Source organism: Rhipicephalus sanguineus, chromosome 7 (genome assembly GCF_013339695.2).
Source record: "Rhipicephalus sanguineus isolate Rsan-2018 chromosome 7, BIME_Rsan_1.4, whole genome shotgun sequence".
NCBI lineage: Eukaryota > Metazoa > Arthropoda > Arachnida > Ixodida > Ixodidae > Rhipicephalus > Rhipicephalus sanguineus.
Window position 1 is genome coordinate 145813649 of NC_051182.1, and position 19881 is coordinate 145833529.

The 19881-nt window shown below is 48.1% G+C and overlaps 2 protein-coding genes across 6 annotated transcripts in view; both read right to left on the bottom strand.

Annotated features, from left to right (window-relative positions):
- The window catches only part of LOC119400184 (CCR4-NOT transcription complex subunit 3), a 48673-nt gene extending 46953 nt beyond the window's left edge, over positions 1 to 1720 (bottom strand). Inside the window, exon 1 of one of the 3 annotated variants that reach the window (XM_037667179.2) lies at positions 1510 to 1720. In XM_037667179.2, the coding sequence (XP_037523107.1) occupies positions 1510 to 1534 (25 nt within the window). In that variant the 5' untranslated portion in view covers positions 1535 to 1720. Of the gene's footprint in view, positions 1 to 789; positions 1388 to 1509 lie in introns of those variants that run through there. The other 2 variants (XM_037667178.2, XM_037667181.2) reach the window with 2 other exon arrangements.
- Positions 1721 to 3018: 1298 nt separating this feature from the next.
- LOC119400185 (ubiquitin carboxyl-terminal hydrolase 36) overlaps positions 3019 to 19881 on the bottom strand; it is a 36765-nt gene continuing 19902 nt past the window's right edge. Inside the window, exons 11-17 of one of the 3 annotated variants that reach the window (XM_049417992.1) lie at positions 19353 to 19478; positions 18667 to 18765; positions 17337 to 17406; positions 14516 to 15658; positions 12076 to 12383; positions 11354 to 11485; positions 3019 to 4616 (exon numbers count right to left, since the gene is read on the bottom strand). In XM_049417992.1, coding sequence (XP_049273949.1) covers positions 4494 to 4616; positions 11354 to 11485; positions 12076 to 12383; positions 14516 to 15658; positions 17337 to 17406; positions 18667 to 18765; positions 19353 to 19478 — 2001 coding nt within the window. In that variant the 3' untranslated portion in view covers positions 3019 to 4493. Of the gene's footprint in view, positions 4620 to 11353; positions 11486 to 12075; positions 12384 to 14515; positions 15659 to 17336; positions 17407 to 18666; positions 18766 to 19352; positions 19479 to 19881 lie in introns of all 3 variants that reach the window. The other 2 variants (XM_037667182.2, XM_037667183.2) reach the window with 2 other exon arrangements.

Here is a 19881-nt window from a genome sequence, read left to right on the forward strand (position 1 = left end):
AACTCAAAAGCTTTAGGCCAATCAGCTGAAGCAAAATCGTGAAAAAATTTTCGCCGCGAAACCCAGGTGTGATAGCTCGGGATGCTTTCAGAGGTCAAGAAGTGGGATTAGTAGGGGGTGAAACACCATCCGCGTGCTAGCACGAAACTGCTAACCTGAAGTGAAAAAAAAAAGGGGGGGGGGGGGGAGGGTGCGACGTTTCCACGAGTGATCCACAAACCGCGGTGTCAAAAAGAGACTACCGAGAGGCGAATAGGTTGTGCGACCTATCTTTCCGAAAACACCGGGAACGAAAACGATGATCTAGGTACACAAGTAAAAACTTTGTAACACAGACGTTTCATTCTCGCGAGGCATCGTAAGAAAGGCCGCGTCAGAACGGAGTACCGCACGAATGCTGCCCGAACTCTTCAAAAGCGGGCCGACATCAAAAGCAAGGTAGTCCCCCCCCCCCCCCCCCCCATCCGAGGTTAGGCTTATGGTACTGCCAAAAACGGGCCCCTCACGACCACGAAACTGGCCTTTTTCACGGACCCCCACGACCTCAGATTTCGAGATCGAAACGAGCCCTCACTTGCCCGCGACACGAGACGAGTCCGAGAGAAAACGGGACTTTTTTCTGTTCTCTTTTCCAAAACCCGACAGCCTAACCCAAGCAACCCCTCCACTCGCAAAGCAACCCCGAACCGTCACATCACCTGGGCACCTCACACTCACACGCACGCATACACACAGCATCAAACGGAACGGAACAACAAATGCAAAAGATCCCAAGGGGGTAGCGCTCACGGTTCAGCATGTTACCACTGGGAAAGAAAAAGCCTGGTCTCGCACTTTGCAGTAGTCGCTGGCTCCGCTCCTCGAAAGACAAACGGGCTCCGAAAGTCTTCGGTCGTTTCCGAAAAAGAAATCCCGCACGGACCTCTGACGGTATCCGAAGTGTTACGAAAAGCGTCCCGTTTGAAGGCGACGCGTGCTTAAAGGCGAACCCCAAGAAGCCCTAAGAGTAATACGCGAAGGCTCCCGGGATGGGGTACAAGAAAAATTTGAGGGAATCGCGTTAAAAACTTGGGCTCTCGGCCGCTAAAACGAGCGCACAACGTGTGGCCTGCATGCGTCAATCGGTGTCCACTCAAAAAACTGTCAAAGGGACGGTGAGCGCAGGCAAAAAAAGTCGAGACCGAGGTGCTGAGGCCGAGCTGGCTAGCGCGTTCGTCCACTGCTCCCGCTGTAGCCTCACCGCTGCGTAGTCGCACGGGTCACAACGACTCGCTACGTCTATCTACCGGCCCCTGCGGCGGCGTATCCGTGCGCTACAGCTCGAAAAAGAGCGTTCGATTCCGATCGGAGGGCATCTTTAGGCTTAACGGCAAAATCTCATCCCCCCCCACCACCACCGCCGCCTGAATGCGGTGTGTACGATACCCCGAGAAGCAGCACAGCAGACAGGTCTGGCAGGCAACAAGCACATCCCTCGAAGCGAGATTTTTGACAGGCTTTTTCTCTTACCTTGGAGTTTTCTTCTATCGGCCATGGCTACGAATACACATAAGAGAGTTGCTGGAGCATAGTAACGCGTGATGGGAATTAACTGCAGACTGAGCACTTAAGGAGAATTTAATCCCGAAAAAAGATTGCCAATATCTTTGTTCACAACCAAAATGGCTACCATCTGCTTATTACTTGCAGTTCGGCCGGACTATGTATTCATCCGCGCGGCAGTGCCACCGAAAGTGCCCTCGTTGAGGTTTGAACGTCGCACAAGCGGCAAAAACTCTCCGATTTTAAGATTCTGAGCTCGAAACTGCGACCGTGGCGTCTAAACGAGCGGTCCGAGTCGTAAACGTAGTTTTATAAACAAAACTTAGTTCCACCGCGGAAGCGAGCGGCGGTGCGCAGGCACGTTGGGCCTGTGTGCGTGAGGTTGTTTTCAAAGCGAGCAGAGCTGCATGGAAAGAGCCAGCGGTACGAACGGCTTTTATATCTACCGCCAAGGCAATGCGACTCTTTCGGTTTTTCAGGATCAAAAGCGTCTCCCCGGCGGTAACGTTTACGATCGCCCGGGCAGGATTATTTCGACCAGCTACGCCGCACTTTTGAGCAGCACGTTTGAGGTCGCGACATGAAGTTAGCACCGCTAGCACACTTCGACTGGCAGCGTCTTGGTCTTGGCTACTTACTTTGTTGCTTTTTGCGTTCTGCCATCATAGGCGCGCCAAGTTTGAAATCAAAGAGACGTCTTACCGTTCGCCGAAGGCATCTCAGGCGCTCCCTTGGTACGCCGATCTTTTTTTAAAAATGCAATTGCAAGTGTACAGCTGCGCGCAACCTTTCTGCGCCGCGTTTTATCATATCGCCCGCGTCAGCTGATCGATCTTTTTTTTTTTTTTTTTTTTTGCTCCTTTTCACGCCGACACAACCGCGTGGTTTGACGTACGCTGCATCCAGCCGCGCATGCGTACACCGACGCTACGTCACTTCTTCGCTCGAAGTGAGCGCAATTTTTTTAAAAAGGTTACAGAGGACCACTGAGCAGATTATGAGAACACCAAAGGGTTTCCTTTGGCCAGATTGTAACAGAGGGGTGCCGCGAAGTCTGCTGCCCGGATTCCCCTCTTCCACGCCGCGACTGTAGGTGGTTGCTGCGGCAGTTGGCGCCGGCGTCATTTCCCGTGGGAAGGGTCACGTGACTTTCGGATACGGCTTTTGCGGACACCTGCTGATGCGCGCTTCCGCCAATCTATCCAAGAAACGCCTTCGCGTTAACGAGAACTCTTGGCTTTAAAAATATTAGCGCAGCTTGCATGAAGTCGCGCAAGGCTGTTGGGCTCGTTTCAGCTTCTGTTGTTAACCATCTGTACAGAATCCTTGGGCGATGAAAAAGCGTGCTGGTTCATAATGATAATTTTCTATCTACGACACACGGCAAACCTCGGCCATAACAGCTCTGCAGTAAAAAAAAAGAAAGAAATTCAGCACATGCAGGATTGCTAAGCTTATAAAACAGAAGCACACAAATTTGCTGCATGTTCGCGGTCTCCTTTATTACGTTTTTTTTTTGTGAGACAGCTCACTAATGTGACAAGTTTCATATACAAAAAAAAAAAGCTGTCGATGTGAGGTCAGAAGAACTGTGTCTGCAAAAGTGATATTTCATGCAGCTTTCTGTCTTTTGCAACTTTCTACGTGACACTGTTTTAACATATGCCACGAAAAAAACTCGGAACATTTCTGTGACCTCTGGTGCACTAAGAAATCGGATTATCTTGCACACAGTCCATGAACATCATGCAAGGGAAGGAAAGAGAGTAGAGAGTTGTCAGTGTAGGTAACTCCTACAGACTTTATATCCAAGTACTCGAAAAGGAAACAATGACGCTTTTTTTTTTTTCACTTTCCCCACAAAGCCAACAGTTCCTACCACGACCGAATTCCTATTTTAGCACAACTTCACACACGCAGAAAAGTCTCGCCACCCGTGAAGGACGTCACTTCCTTAGCGGTCGAACCGCAAACGCAATGTTTACAGAAACTAAGCGAGTGAGAACAGAAAAAAAAAAGTTTGCGGAGAACAAGCACAAATTAACACGGAGGGCAATAATAAAATGGGGGAGTTCTTTAAATGAAAGCACACCTCTGCCAGTAACATTCTACCCAACATAAGTCCACCGACGTTTTCCCGAAGAAAAAGAATATTAACAAGTCTGATTCAGACAGTGATGAAAAGGCTTTGTGTCCATGGCTAGTTGTGATAGTACACGGTCAACGGTGCAGGGGTGGCAGAAAGCTCGTCTATGTTCGTGTAGCGGTGCAGCGTTGGCGGGCGTGTCTCCACAGCAGCTGGACCACGAGGTGACTTCGAAGATCGACCAAAAACGAACGGGCTCAGTCCGGTCGTTCACCAAGCGAGAGAGCAGAAAGAGAACACACAGGCCGGTTTTTGAAAGTTCACCCAATCGCGTGAAAAGTCGCACACTTCAGCTGAGACCCGCGTCACCATGCTGACAGACGCGCAAGGCAGTCCGTGTCTGCCTTACTGCACCACGCAGACTTCGAATGCGACGAGGCAAGCCGGCAACGAACACTGTCGCAATGTTTGGAGCAAGTCTGACGTGGGCTGGACGTTAGCCGCCTGCGAGAGTCCTCCCTCCCCGTTAGATTACAAGTCCAACACTCCGGCGAACGTTGCAGTGGATGACGCACTTTCAGGTCGATGGCGCTGCCTTGGAGCTGAGAAAGCACTGCGGAAGAACGGTCCATCGCGAAGGCTAACAAAACACCTCGGTTTCCGCAGCTGAACAGTGCACCTTCTACGTCGCGTCCCACAAATGCACTCATCAACAGGAGAGGCTCTCTGCGCCGAGACGAGAGGGGCTGACGACGGAAACGCCGTCAACTGCGCAGTCTGCAGTTCTTTGTTTCCGAGTCGGCACAATCTTGCCCGTTTATAGGTTGAATCGCACTGCGTGTTGGCCCCCATTCCCGCATTCTCGCTATCGGGTGCGACTGTAGTGGTGCTTCCGGCGGGGCGGTCCGTAGTTGGAGTGCTGACGGTTGTTGTTGTGGTGATGCCGGGCGTAGAATGGAGGTGGGCCCTTCTGGAACCTCTGGTGGAACTGCTGCATGAAAATGAAAGAAACGAAACAAAAATTCAGAATCCTTCCTCTGCTACCAAGATGGGAAGCCAGCGGAGCTGACTATGTTGGGTCTGCTGTAATGAATATTACTACGGTTAATTTATGGCAGCTTCGCGCTAACGATGCCAAGCCTGAAAGAAAGAGCACAGCTGAGTAGCCTTTCTCGTTTCTCTTTATTTTTTCTTTCTTTCTCCCTTGCTCTTCCTTTGTTTATTTCTTTTTCTTCCCTATCTCTCGCTCTCTGCTTCTTTCTCTGTCTTGCTGTGTTTTCTATCTATATTTTGTGCCCGTTCCTTGTTATCTCTTTCCAAGTCTTTCTATCTTTCTTTGCTTTCTTCACTCTCTCTCCGTTTTTTTGTTTCTCTTCCTTTCTCTCTGTCGAGCTGTCTGTTTTTTTGCTATCTCTTTTTCGTGTCTGTTATCTCTTTATGTCTTTATTCCCTTTCTTTCTCTCTTTCTCTTTTTCACGTGTTCGTTTGGGACTCGCACCTGCTGTACACGGTAGTGGGGCTTGCCGAATTCCTGCGGCGTATACCCACCTGCGGAGTTTTTGCACGGCGGAGCACAAGTTACCGACAGCTTAAACGGCTTCACCGTTAAAACAGGCTTGCCACTATTACAAAACACAGGTATGTGCTTATAATGCACAAAGCATGTGATGGATCTACCTTCGTGTCTGATGTGACTTCATTACAACTCATTTCATTTTAACGAATTGTAGGTTGGTAGCAGTCAGCGCACGGCCACTGACTTCCCTTTCTTCTCATCAGTGCGACTTTCGATTCGGTGGTTCAATGTTACCTTCAGGGAAGCAGTGACTTTCGTTTATACATAAGGTGTTATATTATTTAAGGGGGGACATGGTGTGTGGAGATATTTTCTGTATCTTATGTCCAAACCTGATGAAATTAAATAGACTTGTTTCGTTTTTCATGCTGATTTCAAATATACAGTAATTTTTCTTGTAAGCAAACTGGTTTACGAGATACACAAAGCTGCCTCTCTATTGTTTCCGGAGACAATAGGAAAAAAAGCCGTTCAGCAGAAAGTGAATATTATCAGGTAGCTAGATACTACTATATACAATAAGTGCAACGCTGCAAACAGTTTTCAGATCGGATCATAACTAGTCATTCTGCAGATCGAAATTCAATGTTTGTACCATGACTACCGTAAAGAAAAAACAAAATCAATTTTAAAAAATCTGTGAGCAGAAAATTAGAATTCTGCTCTCAGCACTTTGTGGTACACAGCTTAGGCTTTATGTTAAAGAAATAATTACAGCTCTAGCTCTTCTAGATCATGAGATATCACTCCGACAAGCTAAATAAATGACCCAAAAACACCTAACGTTCAGCTCGTACTCGTTGCACAGATCTAAACTGCAGATGAAATACTGATCTTGTAAGACTTCTCTTAGGCTTTACATGCAAAATAATAGCTGTAGATGTTAATATTATAATTAAAAAAAGTTTTTTCTTTGATGATTTTTGGTCTCCACAAGCCATGTCCCCCTTTAAGCTAGGTTTATGAAACTTCAGTGACAGTGTATTTTCACATACACTATGTCATTATTTTTAAAACCAATTGTTGATGAAAGCATAATTTGGTCACATATTAGACTGGCTGCCCAGACCTTGCTCAATTAAAAGTCACTGGATTCTGCACGTGCCAATGGGTGCAAAAAATGTGAGGTCCTAGCTTTCAAACAAGAAAAAGTTACGAAGGTTCAAAGCCCTCATTTGAACGACCGAGAAAAGACATTTTTCTAGAGCTGTGCGAATAGCAAAATTTTAGGTGCGAAGCGAATTTAAATATTAAAGTGTGAGTGCGAATCGAATCGCATATTTCTAGAATGTTTTTCGAATACTTCGAAGCGAAATTGCAGAAAAAAGTTGGAGAGTATTCCTAAGCATATTCTTATGAGATAGCAACATGAAAGTTTTTCTTTTCGCTAGCTTGATGAAGGACTAGCGGGGTGGTGTTTCATAGTTGTCTTATCAAAAATGAGGCAATGTAGAGGCCGAATTTTATTTAGGTAGATGATTTGGTGCAACCAAAGTGTTGCCGACAACACTTTACACGTGATAGGCAAAGATGCCATTTCCTCAGCCTCTCCTCCTCTTTCAACTTCTGTGGAAGCCTAACTGATGTGGCGGACAAAGGTGTGCTCCCTTGAAGTCCGGTGTTCCAAATCTGCCTCGTAGACATCAATATATACATCTGAAATTTTGGATGCTAAAAAACTTCGGCGTCCGATTTTTCGGACTTCCTGCCGAAATTTCAGGCCCGAAACAGCATTAATGAGCCCCCAACTCTGCCACATCTTTCACCTCCATGTTGGAACCAGCATTTAATACATTTGCAACCGTAGCAGAGCTTGAAAGGCAGCTTTGCCGCAATAAGGGGGTGTGATGAGGTGAAGCATACTGAAAATCTAGGGACCACTTCCAATCTGACGTTGACTGTGTCTTGGCAATGTTCGACCGTAACGGAGCTTGAAAGGCAGCTTTGCCGCAATACGAGAGTGTAATGAGGTGAAGCATATTGACAATCTGAAGGGGTCGCTTTCAATCGGACGTTGACTGTATTTGTTTTTGGGAAGTTCGAATAGTAAAATTCCAGTGCGAATCGAATCGAATAGCAAACACTATTAGAAAAATATTCGAAATTTCGAATATTCGCACACCCCTACAGTTTTCTTATTTAATTAATCCCTTGCTAAACATTTACAACTTCCCAAAATAGCTTTTGGCACCCTATTTCGCTCACTAAACACTCGGCTTTTCAGGAACACAAAAATGATCAGAACTGTGCAGGCCAAAGCTGAGAAAAGCTTTTGAGAAGATTGTACGGTTATGAAAAACTGAAACAGGGAAAACAGCAAAGAACGAAACATCGGCTGCTGATGCGAAATAAAAGGCTGCTGTGGCCAAAATAATGACCTAAGATTCACGAAAAAATGACAGGGTTAGGCACCAGTTGTGGCAGAATCCAAAAATAACACTTCCGAAAAATTTATTTCCTTTCGCAACTTTTGGTCCAAAAAAAAGCAGCAGCGTCGCATCTTAATCACAAGTCGCAAAGAAGAAGGTTGAGCCTTTACATATGATATTTCCCTCCTACACACCACATGGTTGTGCAGAAACAATCCCTCTCTAAAAAGACTCACAGGCACGAGTAGAAACTTGGCGAAATGGCAGGCCACCCTGCCAAACCCAATTCCTGGCTACTAGAAGTAGCCGGAGTGTCTGGAGCAGTGGGTCTGCAAAACCTATTCTCGGGAGGAGGCACATTATGCCCAGTGACCAGCGGCCTCTTCCGATTTTTTTTTTTATATGCTTCACTGCATAACACCTTTGCATTGCAGTGGAGTTAACTTACGTTTACCCTTCTCCATGAAATGGCTGTAGAGCTTTTGCTGCAGTTTTCTACGACATATTCACGCAGGCATACTTTTTCCAGGCTTGCATATTCGAAGAGTAATCATAGCTAACAGGTTGAATGTGGCTGCAGACTGCACAACTTATTGACAAGCTGACGAGATCGAATTGGCGTGGCACTTTAGTTTGACCTTTCTTTGACAAAGGCACCTATTTCACGCTGCATATTGTGTCATTACTCTCACTGCAAGGGTCCCCTCACCACTTAACATCCAGAGCTGAGAACCACTGGTCTAGAGCACCAAGCCAGTGCAGCATTGGGAAGGTCAATGTCAGCAGTAGCTCCAGTGTAGCTCGGGGCGTGCCCCGAGTTCTTCAGAAGTTTGGGAAATGTTTTCACCATCAGCATAGTCTAACCCTGGAAGTTTCATGTGCAAGCATACAAATCTGCTTGCCGAAGCAGGATCCAAGCCATGCCAGAGCTAACTACCAAACACAAAAACACCCGTAGACTGCTCAAACCCATCAGATGGCGTCGATCCAAGCCATGCCAGAGCTAACTACCAAACACAAAAACACCCGTAGACTGCTCAAACCCATCAGACGGCGTCGATCCAAGCCATGCCAGAGCTAACTACCAAACACAAAAACACCCGTAGACTGCTCAAACCCATCAGACGGGGTCGAAATGAATGACGTCACGGCAAGCCGATGCAGAGACTTGAAGGTGGCGGCACCACTAGTATTTTATTTTCGTGCCTTTTATAGCTTGCCAAGCACCTTCTTGTGGAAGGGTAACTGCTTTTCGCGTTAACGTTTCCATGAATGGCTAACCGGAATGCAGCATTCAGACACGATTATCGCTATGTGACAGAAATACACCCTAAAGGGTGCGTATCTCAGTGTACATGACACTCTAAAAAGGGCGTATTGTATTCGGGCGCCTTTCTGACGTGCAACAAAAGTCACCCGTTTTGCTCGCAATTTCCTTTCTCGAAAGCTGCATCAACTTCATTCCCGTCAGGAATGCTATGCCACGCAGACAGCATAAGTGCCGTACATGACCTGGAAGGCACAAGTGATAGACAACTGTTACTGTTGTTACAGAGAGACGCCCTTTTTGTGGTGTATACATGGGTGTAGTGTTCAGGGTGTGTGATCTCCCCACAGAACTAGTGAACCAGTGGATGACACGACAAAATGGAGTAGGAAAGGGGTCACGAACCACATTGCAGGTACACTCAAACCTCAGTACAGCTCAGACCACTTATAATGTAACCACTTACAGTGCAGTACCGGCTGTAATGCGATTTTTTCTGACTCCCGTTTACCCTCCCATAGAACTCCATGTATACGCATACCGCTTACTGTGCAGTCCCGCGAGATGAAAGACCGGTTATAATGCGGCTGCCGGAACGTTCTCAGAGATTCGAGGGAGCGAGCGTGCTTCTCAGCGGAGATGCGCAGGCGGGGGAGAGAGCGGCGACGGCGTTAAGGAGGAGGGGACGCGAAACGAACGAACAAGGAGCGGGGGGAGAAAAAAAAAGGGGATGGCTGTGGGGGGCAGCAGCCCGGCTCGGGTGCGTGGTGTGAGGAGGGGGAGCGGTTGCGTGGCCGATGGAGAAGCCCTTGCCCCCTTGACATGCGCGCTTTGCCCCGGCCGCATGACATGCGCACTCCGCTACGTACGGGCGCCCGCGTCCGCATCAAGAGCGCGTTACCGCTATTTGTCTCCGCCGGGAAAATAGTTGCTTCGTCGTAGAGCGCAGATATCGCGCGTGCAACGTGATGGAGCTTTCGCCTTTGCCACCAACAGGCGGACTTACAAGTTTGAGAGACTTTTTCAGGATAGTTGCCGTGGCTGTTCTCCCGTCCGCTAACCGAAACTGCGTTTCACGCGTGATGCCCTCGGTTTAGCTCGCGAGTGCGATCTCTTCTACAACCGATCTCAGTGTTGCCTAGGGCAAGCTCCTCGCGGCGGCATGCCAAGTTGCAACGCGCACGCAAGGCCTAACGAGCGCTAGCGGCCATGTTGGCGGCCGCGGAATACAGAAGTTGCGGTTTGGTGCTGAGTCAATGAAACATTTTGCAGTTGTTGCACTTAGAAGGGGTGACTTACATCTTTAACGAAAACGCGGGCGTGCGTGTGAAACACTCGAGTGGTGGTTTGTGGTCGCCACCGTTTTCGACATGGCGCACGCGCAGTGTGCTACCGCGGTGACTTCCTGTGATGGCGCATTTTTTCCGCATTCGTCACGTCGGCACCGCAGGTCCGCGGACGCTAACCGTTCAACATTTCCAAATGTAAGCAGACGCAAACTTACGTCCCAGTCGCATGCCTCGATAGTCGGAATCGCGCGCCTACCCGTTGGTCATGTTTTGCACACGTGCAACCTTTTAAAAATGTTGTTTTGGTTATAGTGCGGTACCGCTTATAGTGCGGATATTCGCGACTCCGGCGACTTACGTTATAAGCGGTCTATGCTGTATAACAAAGTTACATCTGCCACGAAAATAACTTCGTTATATCCGAAAATTCGTTATAAACATTTATTTGCAACACTATATATGACAACACTATTCTTCATTTACTTCGTTATAACCGATAATTCGTGATATCCGTGTTCATTATATCGAGGTCTGAGTGTAATCGTCAAATGACCTCAGTATTTGAGTTTATTGCCTCACGAATCAACTGCCACAAGAATTTCTCGAATCCGTCAAGAATGAGCTAAGTTACAGGAGTTTGTCGTACGCTTCAAGCACTCTCTCGTCCCGACGAGCACACTGTAAGCTACACGGGAAGGTCTAGCAAGGGGCAACGAAGTTATGTCAGCACGCATCACGACCTTGAGCGTGTGTCATGAAATGCAATCGCTCTCACCCATTGTGAATCCTGCGCGCAAACTGTGGCTCACTGGGAAATTTAGCAGACTATAAAGCGCAGCGCCATCACGTGGCGGCACCTAGTGGGGAAAAGCGCATCTGATCAAACGCCACACTTGATTTATGCCAAGTATCGGCCAATAGCATGCTACCCGCTGTCCGACAACAAACAGCGGGTGCCGGCAGCTCCAAAGCAAGTGAGGATGGGCCCCTATAAAATGGCAATCTCGCGCTCCGCTCATAAACGCTCCTTGCCGTGCCTGACTGCAAGGTTTGGCCGAGATGTTCATAGCAGTGTCTGCTATCTGCAGGATTCGTTTTCCCACCAAACCCGAGGGGTGGTTCATGACCCCTTAAAGGCTGCACGCTTTCTCGTCTCGGCAATACCGTGCCATTCCTTAGGCCTGGCATCAGGGCAGTGTGTTTGTGGGCGAAGCCATGTCGTACCTGGTGGTGGTGGAACCGGTGGCCGCCGCCGCCTTGCTGGTTCCTGAAGTTATGCGCCTCCTGGAACGGGTTCGACCCGTTGCGGTAGTGCGACCCCGAGTGTTGACTGAAGCCGTTCTTCGTGCGCTTTTGCTGAAACAAAAAAAAAAAGAGAGAAAAATGTGCAAGCTTGAGACACAAGAACCTGTGCACAAAACTCGGGGGCCAAAACCGCGGGAAACCACCTGTAGTCTGCTACAACCTAAGAAGCAATGTAAGCTCCGCCAACGGAACTACGGCACACCTGCCCTTCAATTTTGAAAGCTGTGCTAGCTGGTTTCCGCTTGAAGCGGAAGTACTTTTTCTCAGCTAATGCAAATAATAGGCATATTAGAAATTAAAGGTTCGTTGTTACAATCTAGAACGTAAGTTTGGCTGAGCGGCGATGTCAGAGTCCGTAACGAAATTTACCAGGACGTTTAAGTTTCCGACCTAAAACCAGAGACACAAACATGCATCTGTATGGTTAAAGTCAACTATCTGAAGCACTCAAGAAGTGCTCGACTTCACAAAAATGAGTACGTGCTATTGGATGAAGCACTTATGTAAATTCTATGTGGGAGGGACAGCAATGGATGTGGGCGGAGCCAACAACTTCTCATAGGTTGTAACGAGTATAGAACTCACTCAAACAGAAATGAAGGCAACACCAACACCTACTCCCTCGAGAGAACACCACGCACCTTGCCCTTGTCATACTCAGCGTCGTAACTTTCGTAGTCGTCGTAGTGTTTCCGCTTGTCCCGGTAGAAGTCGCCGCCGCCACCTCGGTCGTTGCCGTAGCCGTTGTGGTAGCCGCCGCCTCCCGAGCCTCGGCCGCGCCATCCGTTCACGGCGTAGCCGTACTGCCGGGAGCCGTTGCTCTGGAGGTAGCCGACGATGTCCGCCTGCCTCTTGGCACTGCCGTTGCTGCCGTTCCAGTGCGACGACGCTAACGACCCTTCCCTGGAGCCGTTGACGCTCGGCCGCGCGTCCCACTTGTGGACTGTGGCTGCGCAAGACCGGGGAAAGTAGATTGTTAACGGCGAGTTACGTCGACATGCGTGTGAGAAACTCTCAAAGGCGCGGCCAAACCATGAAGGGAAGCTTGGCCACGCCTTCGCAGGTCACCGCTCCTCCGCGAAGAGGACGACGGCAGTCGATTTTCGAGCGTTCCGGGACTTCCGGGCTCGGTTCCGACAGCAATGATGCCATGTGAAAACTTCAAAAGCAAATAGACAAGGTACATGAATGGCATGATAACTTCCTAAATAAACACCCAAACAGTCTCCAGCAGTCCGTAACGTTTTATGGCAAAAGTACCAGTTAGGCTGCTCCAGTTTTACACTCAACGTCTTCAGCCAGAGTGCAAAACCGTACAGAACCACAGAGAAAGAAAATCGGTTCCATGTAAATATGCAAGGTGGCAATGAAAGAGAAAAAACAACAATTACTCTCTATTCAACACGGTAGCACGGTATTGTAAAGGAAGTGCGAGGTTTCCATCATGACTTTGCGCAACAATTCAGTAAATTAAGAATCTATCTTCTTTTAGACATGCTACAAAAAGCGCTGCGAATGACGGCGATCAAACAGCCGGCGTCCGGCATCTGTATTTCACAAAGATTCTTCTCCTGTTCCATGGATTTCTTTCCAGCCATTCACTTCGTGTCAGCCATTACACAGACCATTGCATTCTTCTAAAAATATCAAAAGAAAGAATGAAATTAACACTGGGCACAGGTCTTAACAAAACTTAAGTCAAACAAAGGAACAAACCTGCCGTAAAAGTAGATTCAGTGATGAAAACATCTCAACACGAAAGCTCTGCTTCAAGAAATATATTTATGTAAATTTCCGAACGTTGGGACATAAGGCAGCAAGTCATGTACTTGCATAGGTGAATAAGAACATGATTCACCTTTTCTTTCCTGTGCATTTTTACCTGGTCCATCACAACGTATACCTGTAAATGTATTTAGCACAGAAACCGTACATATGCGACCCATATCACGCCGACTCCACATTAGCCGTTATTCCATATGCAAGTATCCATATCCTCCGTACCTCACCGCGGGAGCTTTACTATGTAATAACTCCCCGATCTTGAGCCAATAAGTGCACTCTGCAACCCAACAAACGAACTCTACAAATAACCAGAAGCACTGCAGTGGGTGTTCTATACGTAAGAGTAAAAAAATTTTCTAGAGGAAGTTGCAGCACTGGTGTCTATGGAAGCTGAAAGCGTACGATGGTTCCGCCAACACTGGAAGGAAGGGCGGCTACATGTGGATTTGCTTAAACTCCGTTGCCACAGCTTCCAATCGACCTCGTAACTTTTGAAAATTGTTTTGTTTTCAATGAAACATCGCGTCGTAAGTGCAACAATTCGCGACGACCGCGAACGAAACGCATTGCCTTCAGGCAATTAGATAAAGTTAAGGCTGCTTAAAAGTTCACGAAGACTAAGTGCAGCTAGTGCAAACCCACAAGAACGTCTGAAGTAACGGGCACGAAAATTTGTGTATTCACAAACCAGCCGTATCTGTGTCTTCCGTTTTCCTTATCATTCCGGTGCCCTAAACGCACATTAAGTGCGTGAAAACAGTCAGCATGTCAAAAGATAACCGAGCTTTGTTCATGAGTACTGGCTTCGTATTTGTTTATAAGTTAAGGGTACAACAGGATAAGGAAAAGGAGATAAGGATAAGGTTGATTTGTGAATACGGGCCTTGGACAAATCCATATATGCTGGCCTTTCATCACAGTTGCAGAATTGTTGCAATGCCAGGGTTCTCTCTATTAAGTTACTCCGGAGAGATAAAAAGAAAGGGGAAAAACACTGCCAATAGCAGTGGGAGATGGAACCATGATGACGAGACCGTCAATCATGGCAACGGCGAGTCATGGGCATTAGAGCCGAGCAACCGTGCCATTCCCTAGAGAGAAATCTCTCAAAAGAAGAGCGCCCTTTAACGAAAAAGAAAATGGCTTCAAAAGTAGGTTTTTCCTTCAAGCTTAACGAGAAACCTGATATTCTACAGCAGGAACACTGTGGAGCCATAACCCACGCAGTGTGCACACTACACTGTGGATTAACGCGTTTACCAGCAGCAAAATACCGCAAGCCGCCCATTCCTTTACCTTTGCTGCTCGACGAGTGGCGCCGTTCGGCAGCTAACGTTTCCTTTGTCCGTTCAACCCACTCATGCGAATCACTGCTGTCGTCCGTGTCTGCCGTGACGGAGGCCCTCACACATCCGTTGGCGATGGGAGCCGGCGCCGTCGAATTCGGCGGAGGCACAACAGGCCGCACTGGGGGCTCGTCGACTGGCGCCGCCGCGCCGCCGTCGTGACCCGTGGCAAGTTCACTCGCTGGAGACAGCGCGTCACCGCCTCGCGCACCGTCACCAGAAGGTTGAGTCTCGGTGGAATCGACGACGCCAACGCGTCCGTCGCCAAGAAAGGGCCGCAGCTGTTGGTCTTTGTCCTCTGTGACGACCGGCCCGTCTTCGTCTTGGACGTGCTTTGAAGGGGCGTCCCTAGAACTCCCCGGCAGCGACGACGGCTCCGCCGCACCAGGCGCGACAGCGGAAGCGGCTGCCGGCTCCACGGTCCAGCCTGGAAACTCCTCGGCGACCGGCTTGCGGGCCTCGTAAGGCCGCTCCTTGTCCGTCACGTTCCAGTCTGTCGTGGAGTTGACGCTCGTCGTGCTCGACTCCACCGAGATGGCTGGGGAGAGCAGGTTCACGTCCGAAACCTGCCAGGTCGAGGAACCCTTGGGCCTGGGAGTGTCCGAGGCGTGTGTCTGAGCCGCCGTCCCTTTCCGCCGGTCAATGGTTCCGTCTGTACGGTCGCTGTCCGACGCATCCGATGAGTCCCCAGCGTACGGAACCAGACTCATGTCACCCAGGGCAAGCGGAGTGAGCGGCTTGTTCACGGGCCTCTCAACCGGCTTCTCCGCAGCGGGCTTTGTAGGCGCCGTTGGAGCAGGAGGTTTAGGCGGCCCAATGCTTCGCTGAGAAGTCGATGGGGAGGGAGATGCTGCGGCGGAGGACGAAGACGAGGCGCCGATTCCGAAAGCAATTTTAGGGCGATTGTCGGGAAGCGGCGTTGATGTCGAGGGCAATGTGGCCACCGCCGTCCGGTGGGGCGACGGCTGGGTGGCGACGGACGACGACGACGATGCGGCTGCTGCTCCGGCCGTGGATACAGCCGCGGGCGACGAGGGAGACCTGGGCGGGGGCTGCTTCGGCCTCTGCGGGGTGCTCCTCTCCGCGGCCACGGCTGCAACGAGCCAACGACCTCGGTGTCAAGAACCACTCGCCCGCAGCACGGCACACGCAACCCCCGCCACCTCCTCACACGACTGCCTTGCAACACTTTTCAACCAGAAATTTTGCACTCGACTCACCGAGACTGCACGTTTACTATGTTTGCATCAGTAAACAAACAATTTCACACGACACAAAAGCTTGGCAAAACTGTTACCCTATAAGAGAGCTTCCGCTGACACAGGCTATAAAAAAACACAAGATTTATTTTCTTGGCAGGTGACAAAACAGATCTCAACAACTAACGAACATTTCACTTCCCTCAACATTGATGTGCGGGGCAGGCTTTTGCACGCTCATTTGCATTTGCTGCTAGTGCATAGACTAGTGTATTAGCCACATAAATGAGCAAAATTTAGGACAAACTTGAGCTGCCATGATTAAAATGCAGTCTCCAAATAGATAGCAACTTACATGGTGTCACACTCGCAGAGCAAAACTCTCTCACACTGCTTGTTGAAAGGGACAGTCAACACACCAAGAAAGCATTTCACTTTTACGGGAGAGTACACAATGCTTCAGTACGCGCCTATGCAAGTACATCCAATGGCACACAAAGCTGGAGCGATTCCTGAATCTGAATTGATATTACCCTCTAGTCGCTTATCGCACATTAACCAGCAAAATATTTCTTGTTTATTCTTGACTGAATGACATGACTATTACACAAGTCCCAACTAGGATCTTGCACACTGAAGCACTAAATGTTGCATAGATTGCTGGCTTTTCTAGTTGAAACCAGGAACACGTTTGCGCTCACATCTTATAGAAAAAAAAAAAGTCAGCAATCAATGCAATGCAGCATCACATTAGAATGCATGAATTCTCTGTATCGTCCAGAACAGACACGTAATGCTCCTTTCCATAGTTTTCAAAAGAGCCAATCGTAGCTGCAAAGCTAGATTTAGAACCGGTTCAACAGCAATGGTATGTGCCAGCATGAAACTGTCACACAATTCTGGCCATAAGCACAATGCAAATTCGGGGCTTCATAAACAACAAGTAGGACGTGATTCTGGCAACCCTGGCGAGGTATGCCGTAAAAGTACGCTAACATTTTAGCATTTGCTGGCTGGATAGTGATCAAAATAGGCGGTTATATTTGGCACCAGCCCACCAACTCTCAAGCTCTATCAAATAGGGGCGGCCGGAGCGTGCACTCTTCATAACTGATCATTTACAATAGTGTATTTACTAAGCGAGACAAAAGTAAGACTAAAACCGGGGCCTGGATTGCATGTGTCAAATTTAATGCATCATTACACTCCAAAACACCAGAGGCATGAAAGAAACAAGTACTGTGTCTGTGGAACAATCCAGTTTGTAGAGAATGCCACTCTGGCTGCGAAACACCACCCCAACCGAGCAAGCCTTCTAAACGTAGGTTCAAGCAGTTGTGATGTCACAAACAGCCAAACTTCGTCGAAATACGACAACACTGAGCATCAACACACTGATGTTATCGATACGACTAGCAGTCGATCTAATAGAGAAACTTTCACTGTTTCAACGAAACGCATCCCCCTAGATTAACGGTTCGTAACGCCACTGGGAATGCAAACTCAGCAACACGTCAAAAGCGGTACGTCGAATTCGGATCAATAAAGGACTGGCTGCACGGTTTGACTTACACAGCTGCCCGTTCCGGATTGGCTCGGGAGTAGCAGTCCGGCTGCACAACGTGGCCACGGAGTTGGACTTCTGCATGTGCAGGAAGTGAGGAAAAAAAAAAGTCACAATTAATCTGAAAGTCGAGACAACATGCATTGGAACATCTAGCAACAAATTTAGTTGACAGAAGTTATCGGCAACATTTGGGAAATACTTAGGGATGGGCGAATAGTGAATTTGAGGTTCGAAGCGAATCCGACGCGAATACTAATTTGGTCGAATAATTTGGAATTGAGTAGTTCGAATAGTATTTACCGAATATTAAGAAAAATAAGCGTTTTTGTCATGACCCTTGCACAATATTTTGAAGGATTGGAACTAGGTATGAGTGAATGTCACTTTTTTGGTTTGAAATGAAGTGGAAGCAGCCTTGAATAGTATCAAGACTTGAATAGCTGTAAGGTGCAAGTTATAAGTGGTGCAATACGTGACAATTTAAAAATTACTATACTTAGCGCATATAAGCCCATATAAGACGCTTTTAAACTTAAAAAGATATGTACATTTAAACTTGAAGTGTGGCTTCGCAGCAGTGCAGATTTTCCCTAGATGGGTTGTTTCACGGCACAGCAACCAGACGCTGCAGTGAAACCACCTTTTCCGGGGGTTATGTGCGGTCAAATGTATACATATATTCGTTCATTTCGAATACTGTAATATTCGTTCGAATATTCGAAATGCCCGAATATTCCCCCATCCCTAGAAATACTTTATTCAAGATCTCGAAAGTGCACATGAGGCTCATTTTTTTTTTTAAGTCAACTGTTTCTACAAAGGTATAGCACCTGCATCAACATGCACCAAGTTTTCTTTGGGTACAAAAAACAACTCTAACATGAACCGACTTTTCACAATCAACGTAGCACTTTAACTCTCAGGAATCCAGACTTGCTCGCACTTCATTTTCGTAGCATTCACGAATGAAGAGCTCCTTATCACGTCCTACAGACCAAAAGCTCCATAGCTTCAGCTGTGACGATAGCGGCAATCGCGCAAGTTCTGACAGTAAGCCCTTTCGAAATGCCTCATACACGACTTCAGTCTCGTAACTTCGCAAGATGGGCGATTTGCGAATTCCCTCTGCCTTGGAAATAAAAAGAAAATAAAAGCCCTGTCCAACCGATCATAACATGCAGCTCTGCATGATGTGATCGGTTAACACTGTTAACAATGCTGAAGTTAGCAATGAAGTCAATGCAAAATTCAACACCAGAGTCAGGACTACGAAAACAGAAAAAACAAAAATTGGCCTTGCAACAAACGTGTCAAAGCGGAGAAATTCTAACGCACCTTCACAATGTGGTTCTCCTGCGACTCCGACGGCGTTCGGACGTAGAAGAGGACGTATGCCTGCTGGTTCAGGACCTGGCCCAAGCTCACCTGGTGCACCTAGAGACAAACCGAAACGAAAGCCGACAAGGTTAGGTTAGGTAGCTGTAAAATTTCTCGAATACTGAAATAAATGCGCATTCCAGAAACAAGCAAATCCATCATCATCATCTCAGTCACACGCACATCTATTAGTGTTTTTCTGGCGACTGTTTTTCACTCCCTAGCTAATGTTTACAACGTGAACGCTCGGTGCAAGGTGCACCTTCGTGCATTAAAAGTTTCTCGAATCCTATTGCCGATTCTAATTCGACTGCCTGTAGAATGTGAATGGCAGGAGAAGATGGATGCTTGAAGAGAAGAACGTTTCGACATGTAGTCTTTTCTTCAGGGCACCCTCGAAGACGACGAAACCACTAGTCGTCTTCAGGGCACCCCTGAAGACGACGAGACCACTAGTAGTCTTCAGGGCACCCTTGAAGACGACGAGACCACTAGTCGTCTTCAGGGCACCCTTGAAGACGATGAGACTAGTCGAAGCATTGGCTCCAGCAACACCTCCTGTTCCAGAATATTCTTGAATGACCATGCATGTTCTAGAACTTACGCAAGTACCCGAGTGAAAAAGAAAAGTGCAGCACGCTTACCCGAGAATCGTCCATGCAGTACCAGCTGCCATTGGAATTGCGCACGAAGCAGAAGTAGTGCCCCGAGTTGCAGCTGGCGCCCAGGTGCACCAGAACGGCGTTTAGCCGGTACGTCACCGGATCGCCCTGGAGAAACGGATTGGATGTGGTCACGTAACGCGGTCGGATATACGGAGATGTCAGCCAAGGCACGCCAAAAACGAACCATTGTCTGTACTCTCGAAAACAGTCACACCCTTCGTGGAGTCTTTTCGTCATGCAAGATCTGCCGTCATCCGTCCCAAGTATTTTTTTCCCCCAGCTTTAACGTCGTGCATCTGGTACTTTCGGGCCACGATTGGTGTGTGCGTTACCACCGTGACATTAGCATTCTTTTCAGGAAAGTGACAAATAAACAGTCTTCAAAAGAAAGGAAACACAAGCAAGCCAGGCAGCAATTGTCTTGGTGTGACAGGAAGACATTCGAAAGGCATGCGACTGATTTTAGAGTGTATCGATGTCGCACCGGACAGAAGGAACCAGTCCGTGA